Source organism: Falco rusticolus, chromosome 12 (genome assembly GCF_015220075.1).
Source record: "Falco rusticolus isolate bFalRus1 chromosome 12, bFalRus1.pri, whole genome shotgun sequence".
Taxonomy (NCBI): domain Eukaryota; kingdom Metazoa; phylum Chordata; class Aves; order Falconiformes; family Falconidae; genus Falco; species Falco rusticolus.
The window spans coordinates 10,776,439-10,789,238 of NC_051198.1; the positions used below are offsets into that span (position 1 = coordinate 10,776,439).

The 12,800-nt window shown below is 36.5% G+C and overlaps 1 protein-coding gene across 1 annotated transcript in view; it reads left to right on the top strand.

Annotated features, from left to right (window-relative positions):
- Positions 1-12,800, top strand: part of CRIM1 (cysteine rich transmembrane BMP regulator 1) — a 188,078-nt gene that overhangs the window by 145,588 nt on the left and 29,690 nt on the right. The window contains 1 exon segment of the mRNA XM_037405516.1: positions 2,661-2,789. Coding sequence (XP_037261413.1) covers positions 2,661-2,789 — 129 coding nt within the window.

Consider the following 12,800-nt stretch of genomic DNA (forward strand, 5'->3'; position numbering starts at 1 on the left):
AAACACAATCCTATTTCTCTCTAGGTCTAGTTCACACCCAATTGGATCAATGAGTACTAACCTGCATCTCAGCTTTTCAGTGAGCTTTTGTGGATTTTTTTAACCACATATTTCACCTAACTGTTCTGCAGTCAGTGGTAAAGCTACAGTCTCCTTCAGTTCTTCAGCTTGTGTTACTGCCTGTGAACTCTGCTTTGTGTAGCATTAACCATCCCCATGATTTGTAATCGTTTTAACTACTGATGAGTATGAGCATTACTGTGGCTTTTTTGTCATTTGCCCAGTAAACTGAATGTAGCTTCAGGGTGACTCTTGTAGTTCATGTCTTTTGCATGTTTAGGGTATTTTGGTTAGAGAATGGAGTGAGGTAGAAAAGGAGGTTATCAGAACAGGCACCAGATGCTAAAAATGGCGTTTGTTTGCAAAACTAGGTTATATACTCTTGAGTCCTAAACAGATGGGAGTAATTACTGGATTTTCTGGAATATATGATATTATTGATATATATCAATATGTTCTTGATTCCTAAACTAATGGTTTGTTAAAGTTGCAGATGTTAAAGTTTAGATACGAATATGATTTAGATACAAAGAATTCACTGAGATTGAAAGAAGCCATGGATTCTGAAATGCATTGCTCGTTATGGTTACTCTTCCATACCACATGTGCAAGCTCAGAGCTGTGAAATGAAGAATTCACAGAAATTTATAACATCTCTCCTTTGACCTCCAACCTAGTAATCTATATTAAACCCTTACAAAAAAGTACAGGAAAATTTTAATTTAAATTAGAAGAGCTTTGAGGCGTCTACAGAGACATGGATGCTAATACACAAATTTCCATCTTGTATTTGAACAAAGCTGTTGATGGTGTTTTATATATGTATGAAGTGTATAGCTACTTTTCCTGCAAAAATTACACAAGTAACAGAATTTGAAGGTTCATTTGAAACTTTCAGCAAAGTGAGGAATCTGAACTGCAACATCTGAGATAAGTTTGAAGTCATCCAACTTCACTGTAGTGTCTTTCGTGCAGTTTTCCCCTCCAAACCCTGTACTTAGCTGACGTAATATAAAACGGATTAAAAATGTTCATCTGCTGTATAAGCTGTTGTGAATGAAAGAGCAGAGCTGGGGAGAAGCTATGAAAGCTGAAAATGGTGAAAGACAATGAAAGCAAAAAACCTCGTTCTTGTAGTAGGATAATTTTCACTTGACTGGAAGGCATGGGTACAAAAGCTGCCTGCTGGACATGGAGCCAATAGGCACAGAAATGTGTATTTCGGTCAACAGTGTATACTTCTAACAACTTGATGGGGAGTGGTATTTTACCCACAGTCTGAGAGTAAAGACTAGCTGCCTTTCAGTAGGCATGGCAAAATCTGCCTTTCAATGTGTTTGGTTTGAGGATGAGAGATGGCAAGATGTGGCCACCTCCAGTCCATGAAAATTTGCGTACTGTGTATAACATGCTATGGTTTATTGCCCTTATGGTTAGGATACTATTTCTCCGTATTTTCACAATTCATCAATACACGTATCGAATTTTTTTTAATTGTAATTTTCTTTAAGTCGTCTTTTCTTGAGATAGAGGAACAGAATAAACTGAAACAATTGAAACAGTGAAACAAAAGCTCACAGTTAGTTCTTTAAAAGTCATGTAATTTGTGTTTCCTGAATGCTTATTATAATGTTAATAATGCTCATAATTATAAAGTCATTGATTCTTAAGTGCTTGAGTTCTATGAAAACACGAGAAAGATTACATTAGTCTCACAGAGCAAAAAGTCGTTCAGGAAAAGATCATTCTGCATCCTCTTTTAAGATGGTAGTGATGAGGTTCCTTGTATTTTCATAATTCTTTGGGTATTATTTTATTCTAACAATTATGTATATTAAAACACATTAATATTTCTAGCTACCATATTAATTAAAACAAATTTTCTACTCCCAACGTATTTAAGTGGTGTCCAAAAGTAAGTAGTATACTGTTCATAAATACCTAATAATTGGCAATAATATCCTCATTTTCAAAAAGCATAATCTGGTACTGCAAAGTATACTGGAAGAAGTGATATATGTTTTCATTGAATAGACATATTAAGTGATTTTCAGAGATCTTTCACAGCATATCTTACATTCCTTTTTGGTATTCAAAGTCTTTCCTGCTTGAAATTTCAGCAGAAGTGATCTTATTCACACAGAGAAAGATTTGATCTACTGAGTCATGTGCTTTGATTTGCAGCTTGGTAGTCCCAGTCAACTGAGAGTCGGAGGAAGCTCTGTTCAGTTTCTAAAGTTTAAAAAAAAAAGTCTGCATGAAGTTTTGATTAAATATTTTTGGAGAAAAGTGGGCAAAATTAATAGATGACATTCAGTTTTAAATATATGCAGGAAAGCTGATTTCATCGTGAATAAAAAATGCAGTTCAGTATTTCAAAAACTTTATGCAGTTTTATACTCTGTGATGAGTGTATATCACTTTAAAACAAAGTCTGTTTCTTGAGTTGTTTGAGAAGTACCAAGAATATTCAATCATCAGAAGCAAAATTAATTAAAAATTATTCTTTTTGATATTGTATTGTGTATGCCTTTTAATGAACATAAATTTGAGGTTACTTGAGTATTTTAATTATTTTGTTTACGTTTTCTTACCTTCAGAACCGACATACATAACAATAGGTCCGCCCACCTGCGAGATTTTGGTGAACTGCACTTTGACTGAAAAAGACTGTATCTATAGCTTCAAACTGGACCAAAATGGTTGCCGCATTTGTCAGTGCAAAACTAGTGAGTATGCAAAAATACAGAGGCTTCTATCTTTTATTTTAAGATGTATGTGAAAATGCTAGTATGCTTGTTTTTTCCATTCATAACGTTGGTTACGCATTGTATTAGTATGCTTGTGCTTTATAGTTGTTCTTCTTTAAAGGATAGGTTTCCAATTTCTGACATGGCTCATTTGCTTGCTTAAAATGTGTTTGGAGGAAAACATAAAACGTCTGACTTCAGGTAGAAATTAACACCTGCATAGAAAAGGTAATAATTTGGAACTTTGTTCATTCAGACTTTGAGAAGTCAGACTTCCACATTTCATTTTCCTCTCTGTATGTAGAGAGTTTAAGAGCATCTAGGTTTGCACTTCAAAAATTCCTGTTGCTAAACAGCATATTTTCAACATAGCTATGCTTAGGTTTTGAGGATAAATGTTTGAAAATTACATGCCTAGGGGTGTGTTCGTATATATACAAACATATCCATATATATATATACTATATAATATGTTATTATATTTGTATTTTTAAAATATATAGATATAATACTTTAGTTAGGATTTATGCAGGTTTTAACATGTATTTCTTCCCCAAGGAAAATCATTGTACCTTATGAGAATTTTGTGTGTATCAGCAAAGCAGGAAAAACATATTTTCTGTATGTTTCCTTAAGAATTTGATGTTTACAGATGAAATATAAAGCAAAGTCAGGTTGGTTGTTGGAATTGACCAACAAAGGACACCTGTTGTAATACTGGTCTCAGCTGCAGGATGCATCACTCTGGCTGCCAGCCCAGCCAAGGAGCGGGCTTAAACCCTCTCTGTAACTTTATTGTGGTTCTGCAGCTTCCTTGTAGCCTCTAAGGCTTTCACAACTAAAGTCGTATTCTATTCCTCCTCTTCTGATTTCAGTCTGCCTGTTCTCAGCCACTTTCTAAACCAACATGACTGTTTTAGTGGTCCCCAGAAGAAATGGTCAAAATAAAACTCTTAACTGGTAACTGGCACAAACTGATGTTGTAGGATTGGATCGGTGTTTTGCTTAAGGAGTAAGAGAAGGGTTTGTCCTGGCTTTTTTAACTTTTTTTTTTTTTTCCTGGGGAAATGTGCTTTTTTTAATTTCCGTAAGGCAAAGGACAAGGACATCCTAACAACTAAATGTATGGCAGGCAATAACGTCATTATTGTAATATAGAAATAATACTGTTGATTGCAAGTTATATTCATGGCAAGGGCGACTTTCCATAGCTTGCATCCAAGCTATTGTATACTTACTTTGCTTAGTTCTTCCTAAGGACAAAATTAGAAATGTTAAGATCTGCCTTTAAGATTGCAGTTTGATTTTCCTTCTTTTTTTAATGTTGTTAAATTGATTGGGAAGTTTGACACAAAAAAGAAGATGGACATACTCAGCAAATGTCATCATCTATGCCTGCGCATGCAGTCCTCGCCACCAGTTTGATGCACAGAGTACCCATCACTCCAAAGGATCATTTCTTTTCTCCTAGATACCAGATTGTACGTGTACATATACCACATCCCAGGAAGTCTCTGTTCTTGCTTGGAGTGTTCCTTATTAAATAGTGCTTAAGAACCTATTCGAGGGTATTTTTCTCTTGCCAGATTTGCTTGAAATTATTTTCATTTTGCAGTAGCAAACTACCTGGAGCAAGCTTAATAATATAATTTGTCTGTCATCTTTTTTTTTCAGTTATATAACTTAAATAGTAGATTGCTTAAATCTCCTCAGTCATTCAGAGAGGGGATACCTTTATTTTTCTAAAGAAGTGAAGAAAAATAACAGATTGGAAGTCACTGTCACTCGGTGGTTATCCATCAAAATGACAGAATTTTTCTGTCAAGTAATGTCTCTACCTTGCAAGCCTCTGGACGAATGAGTGAGTGAGCACCGAGAAAAAAAGGAGTTTTAGGTCAAATGTGCTGAAAACGTACTGTGCTAGTTCTCTTCCTTTTGAGATCCTACATACTTCCATCTCCAAACCAGTTTAGTTGCATCTCAGCTCTCTTAAGTATGAGAGAATGTGTATTCTCTTTCGCTTGTGTAGACACATGTGGACTTCTGGGAACATCACTGTCTTAATACTGCACCTACTTGTTTCTTGCTGGTCAAAGCTGCTCAACTGAGTCAGATTTAAAGTGCCTGAGTAAAGGAGGCCCACATGCCTCTATTACCATTTGAATCCATCATAACCTAATTCTACTATTCTCTTTCCAATAAAGTTTTCTCTTTTGCTGGTTTCTTAGATATCTCTGCTGAAGATTTGTTATACTTTAATCTATTTCAGCCAAACTAAAAGCAAAATGACAAAGTGGAAGAACATAGAGTAAAGCTGTAAATTGTTCATCGTTACTACCGTCATTTACATTCCTCTCGCCAGAAATCAGTACAACGGGTGTATTTGAAAAAAATTATCTAAGTACGATATCATGAAACTTAGTTGGTGCTTTATTGTCTCCAGCTTGACTCAAGAAAGAAGCAAATCATCACATTTCTAGAATACAATTTTAATAGTAGTAGTTTACTTTATGCTTTATTCTTCCTGTTTTTGCAGTGAACGCAAAGACATGCTGTAACAACACGCAGTGAAAACATTCACGCTGTAAAGTAAAATAACAAGAAAAAAAAAAAAAAGAGAGGCAGACCACAGTTGTAAGAGGATTACACCTCTGCCAGTAATGTCACCCAGTGCTGGTGATTAAAGCGTATTTGGTGCTCTGCTGGCCTCAGCATACATCCTTCATGAACAGTACATGTTTGAGGGCTTTTTTGTTGCTTATTCTAGATTTGAAGCATATATTAGCAAGATAGCTTTGCATGAGAAAAGCACTACCACTGAGCAAAGAGTGATCACAGATAGATGGGGGGGGGGGGGGGGGGGGGGGGGGAGTTCCAGTGAGTAGAGACAGAACCATGAATGGTGAGGGAGAAAGAAGGAACATACTGACCCAGAATGTATAGAAGCCCAGGCAGCACTGCATGAGGATAAAAGGAAAAAATAAAACCCATAATGTAGGAAGAACTGCTGCAAAATACCACGAATAAAACTAAAACAGAAGGGAAAACATGAAATGCATTACAAAAAAAAAAAAATTATATATATATATATAAGATGATACAAGAACAAGAAACAAGTTGAAAAAAGTAAATAAGCAAAAAATTGTTACTTGTAGGATGCAGCCATTTCTGTTGTGTTTGGAGTGTCTAAGCCTTTTCTTTCATAGGGAGAACAGGAGTGGATTAAAGTCTTTAGGCGGAGTACCTTAGGGGAATGAAACGAGATCAGTGGTCGGCTACTTGTGAGGCAGAACTCCTGTTGCTCCAAAGAGGACTAGCAGGCACATTGTATAATGCCTGCTGATTGTAGTAACACAGGATTTAAAATCTGAAAGTTGCTGCCAGATACCAAATCATTCTTCAGTGAGAGTCTGCAGTGAGGGCCAGTACTTTATTTGACCTTGTCTATTCCCTGTATTATATTCACAGAAAAGAAAAACCTCTCCTGCAACAGAGCCTATGGCATTTTACCCCAAATGAACGTGAAGTACTGTTCAGGGTATGACTGTGAGCATGTATGACTTTAGTATTTTCTAACCTTTCAAATCTTACTAAAATTGAATGAAATTAGAACATTGCTGTCAATTTTAAAAATTGTTTGCGTCATTTAGGAGGCTTACCTTTGCAGTCACAAGATGCAACTGCCATGCAATTTCATTAATTCCAGACTGCTTTTGGAGAGGCGCGATTGTAGAAGGCTGAGATGGGTCGTTTTCCCTGCAAATCATAATGCATCATCATCCCCTTTGTGTTGTGGCCTCTTCTGTCTGTCAAGGCAGACCATGAAATCACTGCTCAAAAATCAGAAATCTTGGTATATTATGTGTTTGCACAGTTCTCTAGACATAAACTCACCTGTTTCCCTCAAACACATTCTGTATAGATACAGAAGTATTTTTGGAAGAGCATTGATACCATTTCCTTAAATCAGAAGAAAATGTATTCTACCATGGAGGAAAAAAGGAACTACTATTGTTCACTCTATAGTAGCAGACATCTGCAGCATGGACTTAAATATTCTGGCAAGTCACACCATCTCCCTTTATACCTGATGAAGCGGAGTGGAATTCTAGCATGAAATTTGGGGTTGGCAGTGTGGGACTTGGTCTAGTTGTGTAGATGTTGGAAGGTTTGAGAAAAGTTAAGTAGGTGCATCTACAGGCTGTGTATAAATACCAGCGGTTAAGGCTCTGGAAAAGTGTACGGAGTGATGATGGGAAAAAGCCTGAGAAAAACTTTACAGGGACTACAATGGGAGAATACATCTCAGCTCCTCTTTTCTGTGCGTTAATCATCCACTAGTTAGTTTGGGATGGGTTATCCTAATGTTTTGTAACTCTTCCTACCCAAAATTTAAATATTTAATTCCTTTACTCCTGTAAATAATCTATACTGAGGGATGTGTTCTGAGCACTTCACACCTCCCTCAGTGTTAATTTTGTTTGTTTAAACTAACATATTTTATCTTTACTTTGATATCAAACTAAGGTGGGGCAAATAGTCATACCCACTAATTGTGCAAAATGTACACTTCAGTGTAAAATCCCTGGAAATAGCAAAGGAAAAAATAAAGTAACACTTCTCTATTTTAGTAACAATTATCTCCCATTGTTACCTTGACTTACTCCATGGGGAAAAAAGACTGTAAAAAGAAAGACAATCCAGGAAGTCTCCTTTAGAGCAAAGAGAGCACATCTTCGATTTTTGAGTAATTTTGTAGACCTGGCAGAAGGAGGATGTTTTATTATCCTTCTGCAGCAATGTGAAACGGAATAGCTATTACATATTAGACCTCAGTTAGTGAAGTACAGGCACTGAAAACTGGGGATGAAACATGTTTCTTAAAAATTTAAAGCTTAGATCAGAAAAAAGTACATACTCGAACACTAAGTACACATGTGGAAGATAGCGGAAGTGGTCCCTGAAGAGGGTGGAATTATGATGAACTACTCTTGCCAAATAAATATTATCTGTCTTCTCACCAGAATAAAAGTCTTTGGCAGGGATCTCTGAAGATTACAATGTAATTGTTTTGGTAATGGTTACAATGTAAATGCAGTAGAAGCAGATAAGAACTTCACTTGACTTGTGGAAAAACAAAACAAAACCAATATGCTGCTAGAAGGTTTGTGGAAGCTTGATCATTTTCCAGTAATTCCACCTTTGAGATACCACTGCTACAAAATCCATTTTCATGAAGTCGTCATGTGTTGTATGTGAATCCTAGAGTTGTTTAGAGCAAGTATCCAAGTGGGTAATTTGCCTCAACGGACTCATGAGATTATTTTTTTAAACAAGGTTTTCTAGCATCACAGTGCCCAGTCCCTTCATTTTTATCCAGCTATTGTGAATCGTGAGTTAATTCTAACAAAAGGAGGGAGGGTTAGTGTGGATCTGTGGAGGCAATATATTCAGAGAATTCCAGTTACTGATAAGTAACCTAGTTTTCTCCTTCATAAATTTGCCTCCCCAGATCCCCACCCCTGAAGATTAACCAGCAGTAGCAATCCACACCGAGAGGACGGCTGAGGAGTGCTTAATTATAAAGGTACTGTGAAACAGTTCTCCTGATATGATCTAGCCTCAGCATCAAGAAAATAATGGTGGTAAAGGTATGTAGCTAGCTTTGTGTAGCCACGCTACAAATTTTCAAAAAATGGACACCAGCCTAAGCCAAGTTGAAATACTGACATAATTCCTGTCAAGTATCTCTTAATATTCTCTGTCAGTCATTTTTTTATCTGTGAATTAGAGGATTGAAGACAAAGTATTTCAACAGGCTATGCATCTCTAGAATGCATTTTCAAAAGTTTTTTGACTAATATGACTTTCAGTCTTTACAGTACAATTATCAGTGTGTCCATATGTAAAATAATAAATTGGAGAAAAATAAATATCCCAGTTTTAAGAGCTTAGAGGTTTTTATATGCCATATATATGCTAGAAGAAGGAAATTGAGAAATCTTTTTTTAACTGTTAGCCGAAATTGCGATCAAGCTGTTCGATTTTCAAACAGAAGACCTTTATCAGACCTAAAAATGCAATTCATGGAATTCAATTATGTTTACTTTTTGGTTTGATTTTTTGAGCAATATTTTGTAACAGTCCAAATACTCATAGGTTCATGTGAGGTGAGGACGTGAGCACTCTGAAATCAGGAATAAATCATGCATCTGATGGCTTGAATTCAGGTCAACGAATTCCTTTTGAGATCATTGCCTCTGAGATACCGTACCTGAGAAGGAGGGATTGCGTTGTATCTGAAGTATCCGACTGCTGAGTGAATCCTCACAAATACAAAGATTGCTACATTGCATATCCTGGGACAGAATTTTGTTGTCATCTCATTTGCAGGGTGGGCCCCGGACTATAGTAGGTCATGTTGATACATCAGCTGCTCTTAGGTGCTGATTTTTGTACATATCTATCTTTCCTTTAGCAGCCAGCGACTCAGTCTTAAAAACGAGGGTCAATGTTAGTGTCGAGTATGAGATACTTGGTGTAACACCACAGAGTTTGTGTGCAGTGTGCTGTGTAGAGCCTCACCGTATCTTGGTAATCATCTGTTCTTAAGACAAGACTTTCTTCTTCATCCCCCATATCCCAGACAGATTCCCCTTAAACAGTATCATGCTCTTCTGCAACTCTAGTGTTTATTTTATTATAGTCTGTGTCTATGTAGCTGTTTGTGAGTGGGTGAAGAAAAGGGGAGAAAGAAATCACTATATTTAAAAGGAATTTATAGGCAATGGTGACCAGGCTTAAAAACCTTGGTGCAAATGTTTGTTTGTTTGTTAATAATTCACAAATGTTTTTTGGAAGACCAATTCAGCTTCAACTATTCTTTCCCTTTCTACTTGTTTGTTGGGTTTTTTTTCCAACAGCATCTTACTACATTGATCCAAATGAATCCAATCATTTGAAGTTCCCATATCGCAGTCAGCAATGTGTTAAACTGTTGCAAACCACAGAATGAAGTATTTGCTAGAACTACAGCTCTCAGAGGGGTCAAAGTCTGTAAGTAATAGCTTTTGCCAGTGTAGTGAGGTCTAGTGAAGAGAGCAACTAGAAATATGGACCTGTTAGTAACTGACTTTGTTGCTGCTTTTACAGTCAAGGTTGCGCTTGGAAAACAAAACTGCATGGTCTTGTGTGGGCTGGAGTCACTGCAATGAGTGTTTAGTGTATGTTTGTCCTCAAGTGACTGTGTTCCTAGCAGGAGTGTATGTTAATAATGTCATTGGTTGAGGACAAACTCTTGCCTTTCCATGATTATTGTCCTAGCCTTCTGCTGTTGAAATCCTTCCAGAATTTTACATGGTATTTCAACTAATGTCTGTCCTCACACGAAAAAGCGAATTATTTGTGGTAATAATACAGTTCTATTGGCCTGCGACATTCAGAAACACATTCCTCCTTTTCCAAAGTCATATTACATCAGTATCATTCTGAGATCAGCTATCATCCTGCGCCTGAACTCTCAGCTTGTAGCAGAAATTCATGTTTTATTCCCTATGGGCAGCACGCAAATGTATATGTTTTCAATATTGAGTATCACCCCACTATTATTATTTTGTCCCCCTAATACCTCCTGTTACCTTGTGGGGGGGAGCAATTGTTTTCTGTGTTGATGTTACCTCATTTCATGTTTCATAAGAAAAATTAATGAACATATTTCTACTTCTCACACAGAAAACTACTCTCCAGCCAGGTATTTCCCTAAGCAGCACAATGAGAGACATCTTCCTTTTAACTGGTTTCTTATTATTTTTTTCCTGGTTTAGAGTTCTATCTCCTACCTAACAGTTAGTTTAGCTCCCTAGGTGATGTCATTACAACTAATCAGTTAGAGAAGAAAAGGTGGCTCATACTATGTAATCAGAAGCTTGATCCTATTTTGTTAGAGGTGCAGTGAAATGCAGGTGCGTAATGCAGCTTGCTCAAACTCTGAAAGGTAGTTTTCCTTCTCCATTAGCTTTTAAAATGTTTCCTGTACTCTCAGGTTACTCCTGATATACTTTTGAAGCAGTTATTAGCCCAGTTAGGGCTGGATCTCTTTCCTGCAAATACATTCTGTTATTTGGGATTCGGGTTCCTTGTGAAATTTATCTAAGCAGAGGTGGAAAAAGCCCTCAAACAACTAACCTCCTAACATTTCATCAGTTCATTGCAGTTGACTATCATGAACTAATTCTCTTTATTCTTTAGCATTTGTCACTTGAAATGCAAAACCTTAGCAGAAAATCTGCTTTTAGTTATCCTTTCATAATTAATTTGTGATTATTTTATTAATGATGAAGTTAAAGTTATAGCTAAGGCTATAGAAATATTGTCAGGATGAAAATTGCATACGCTGTATTTGAGTCACATTTGAATCTTTAGGCTTGCAACTTTTTCCCTTTTCTCTCTCTGAGAGCTACACTGTGCTTTGTAAAACTGATGGTTTACTCTGTTTTCTGAAAAAAATACTGGGTTTAAAATGCTGGACTAGGGTTTTCAGCAGGCCTCAGCAGAGAGACGTGAACTGTGTATGTACCAGATGGTACTTCAGTTTGAGACCACCTCTGTCATGTTTTTAATAATGTTTCAGTAGGAGAAATTTAGATGGTTAGAGGTAAAGTCAGAAAGCGGACTGGAATTAATCATTGAGAAATTTTTTTCAACAACTATTCAAAATCTATTTCCACAACTGGTAATGTCGTAGTATCAGAAATTTAAGTACAACAACATGTTAGTTTTAGTAACAACCATCTTCTCTGTAGGCATGATTTTTAGCTCTTATTAGAAAGACTTGTCAGCAGAAGTCTGTGGAGATTATTCTGATTTTCTCTTATAGCAGTGATATAACTCTAGTTCAGGTGTGAACAGTGAGCTGTATTGACTTCAGCAAACCTTCCCTGTACATTTGACATCACTAGAATTTTGGTGATATTTTGTATGGTCTTTGGTGTCCGTTCCTGAGAGGCAACAGTGGTTAGTCAGCTATCCATCCTAAGGCTCTGAAGAGTTTTTCTTCCTTGGCTATTTAGAAAGTGAAAATTCTTTTGAGGATAACTTGCTATGCAAAGGATTAAGCAAGGAAGATACTGCCTTGAGACTGGATCTTCTGGTTCGTATATCAGCTGGCTATTTGAGTTTTAAATATATTTAACATCATAAGCTACTTGGGATGACGCACTGACTTCCAGCTTGTATAGCACTTTTGGACACCTTGACTCTTTTAATAAAGTATATTAACTTTATACATAAAGAAATAGTTTTGCATCACTGAAAAGCAGTTTCTCTAACTGAATCAAAGCAGAAGAGAAGACTGAAAACAAAACCATATTTGGCTGTGGATTGTAAGGAATCATTATTTTGCCGTCTTCTTTAACTTCATGCTCAAAGCCGGGTGTTGCATTTTGATAGCTCTCCTTAACACATAATCTGGAGACAGGTAAGATAAAGATACATGCCAACTAAAAATATGTTCTTCTTTTTTCTATTTTTGTAGATTTTTTTTTATTTTTTTTCGACCTCTTCCTTTCACTGTTTTAAGATGTGTATTTGTTTCTCCCATGCCTTTGCATTTGTACCCTCTTGTTTCTTGACCGGGCTTTCACGAGCCTGATGTTTATGGTCAGCCACCTAAATACTTCATCTCTGTGACAAAGTATGCTTCAGGAAATGAATGGTTCAGATCGATCCAACCTGTGCGATTCTGTAATTATTCACTCATCAGTTCTGAGCACCTGCAGGAGATACCATAACTTGCATCCTATCAAAGGTCACAACTGAATTTAATTCTTTTTGGAGATATTCCAGCGTAGGTGTACTTTTCCATACATTCCTTATAAAGTTTAAGTCTAACTTTAAAAATTATGACTACTGTATGAAGACATGCATAATGAAAGTTTTAGTTAATTTTATTATCACTATATTGCTGCCAGGGAATAATTGTCTACAAACATC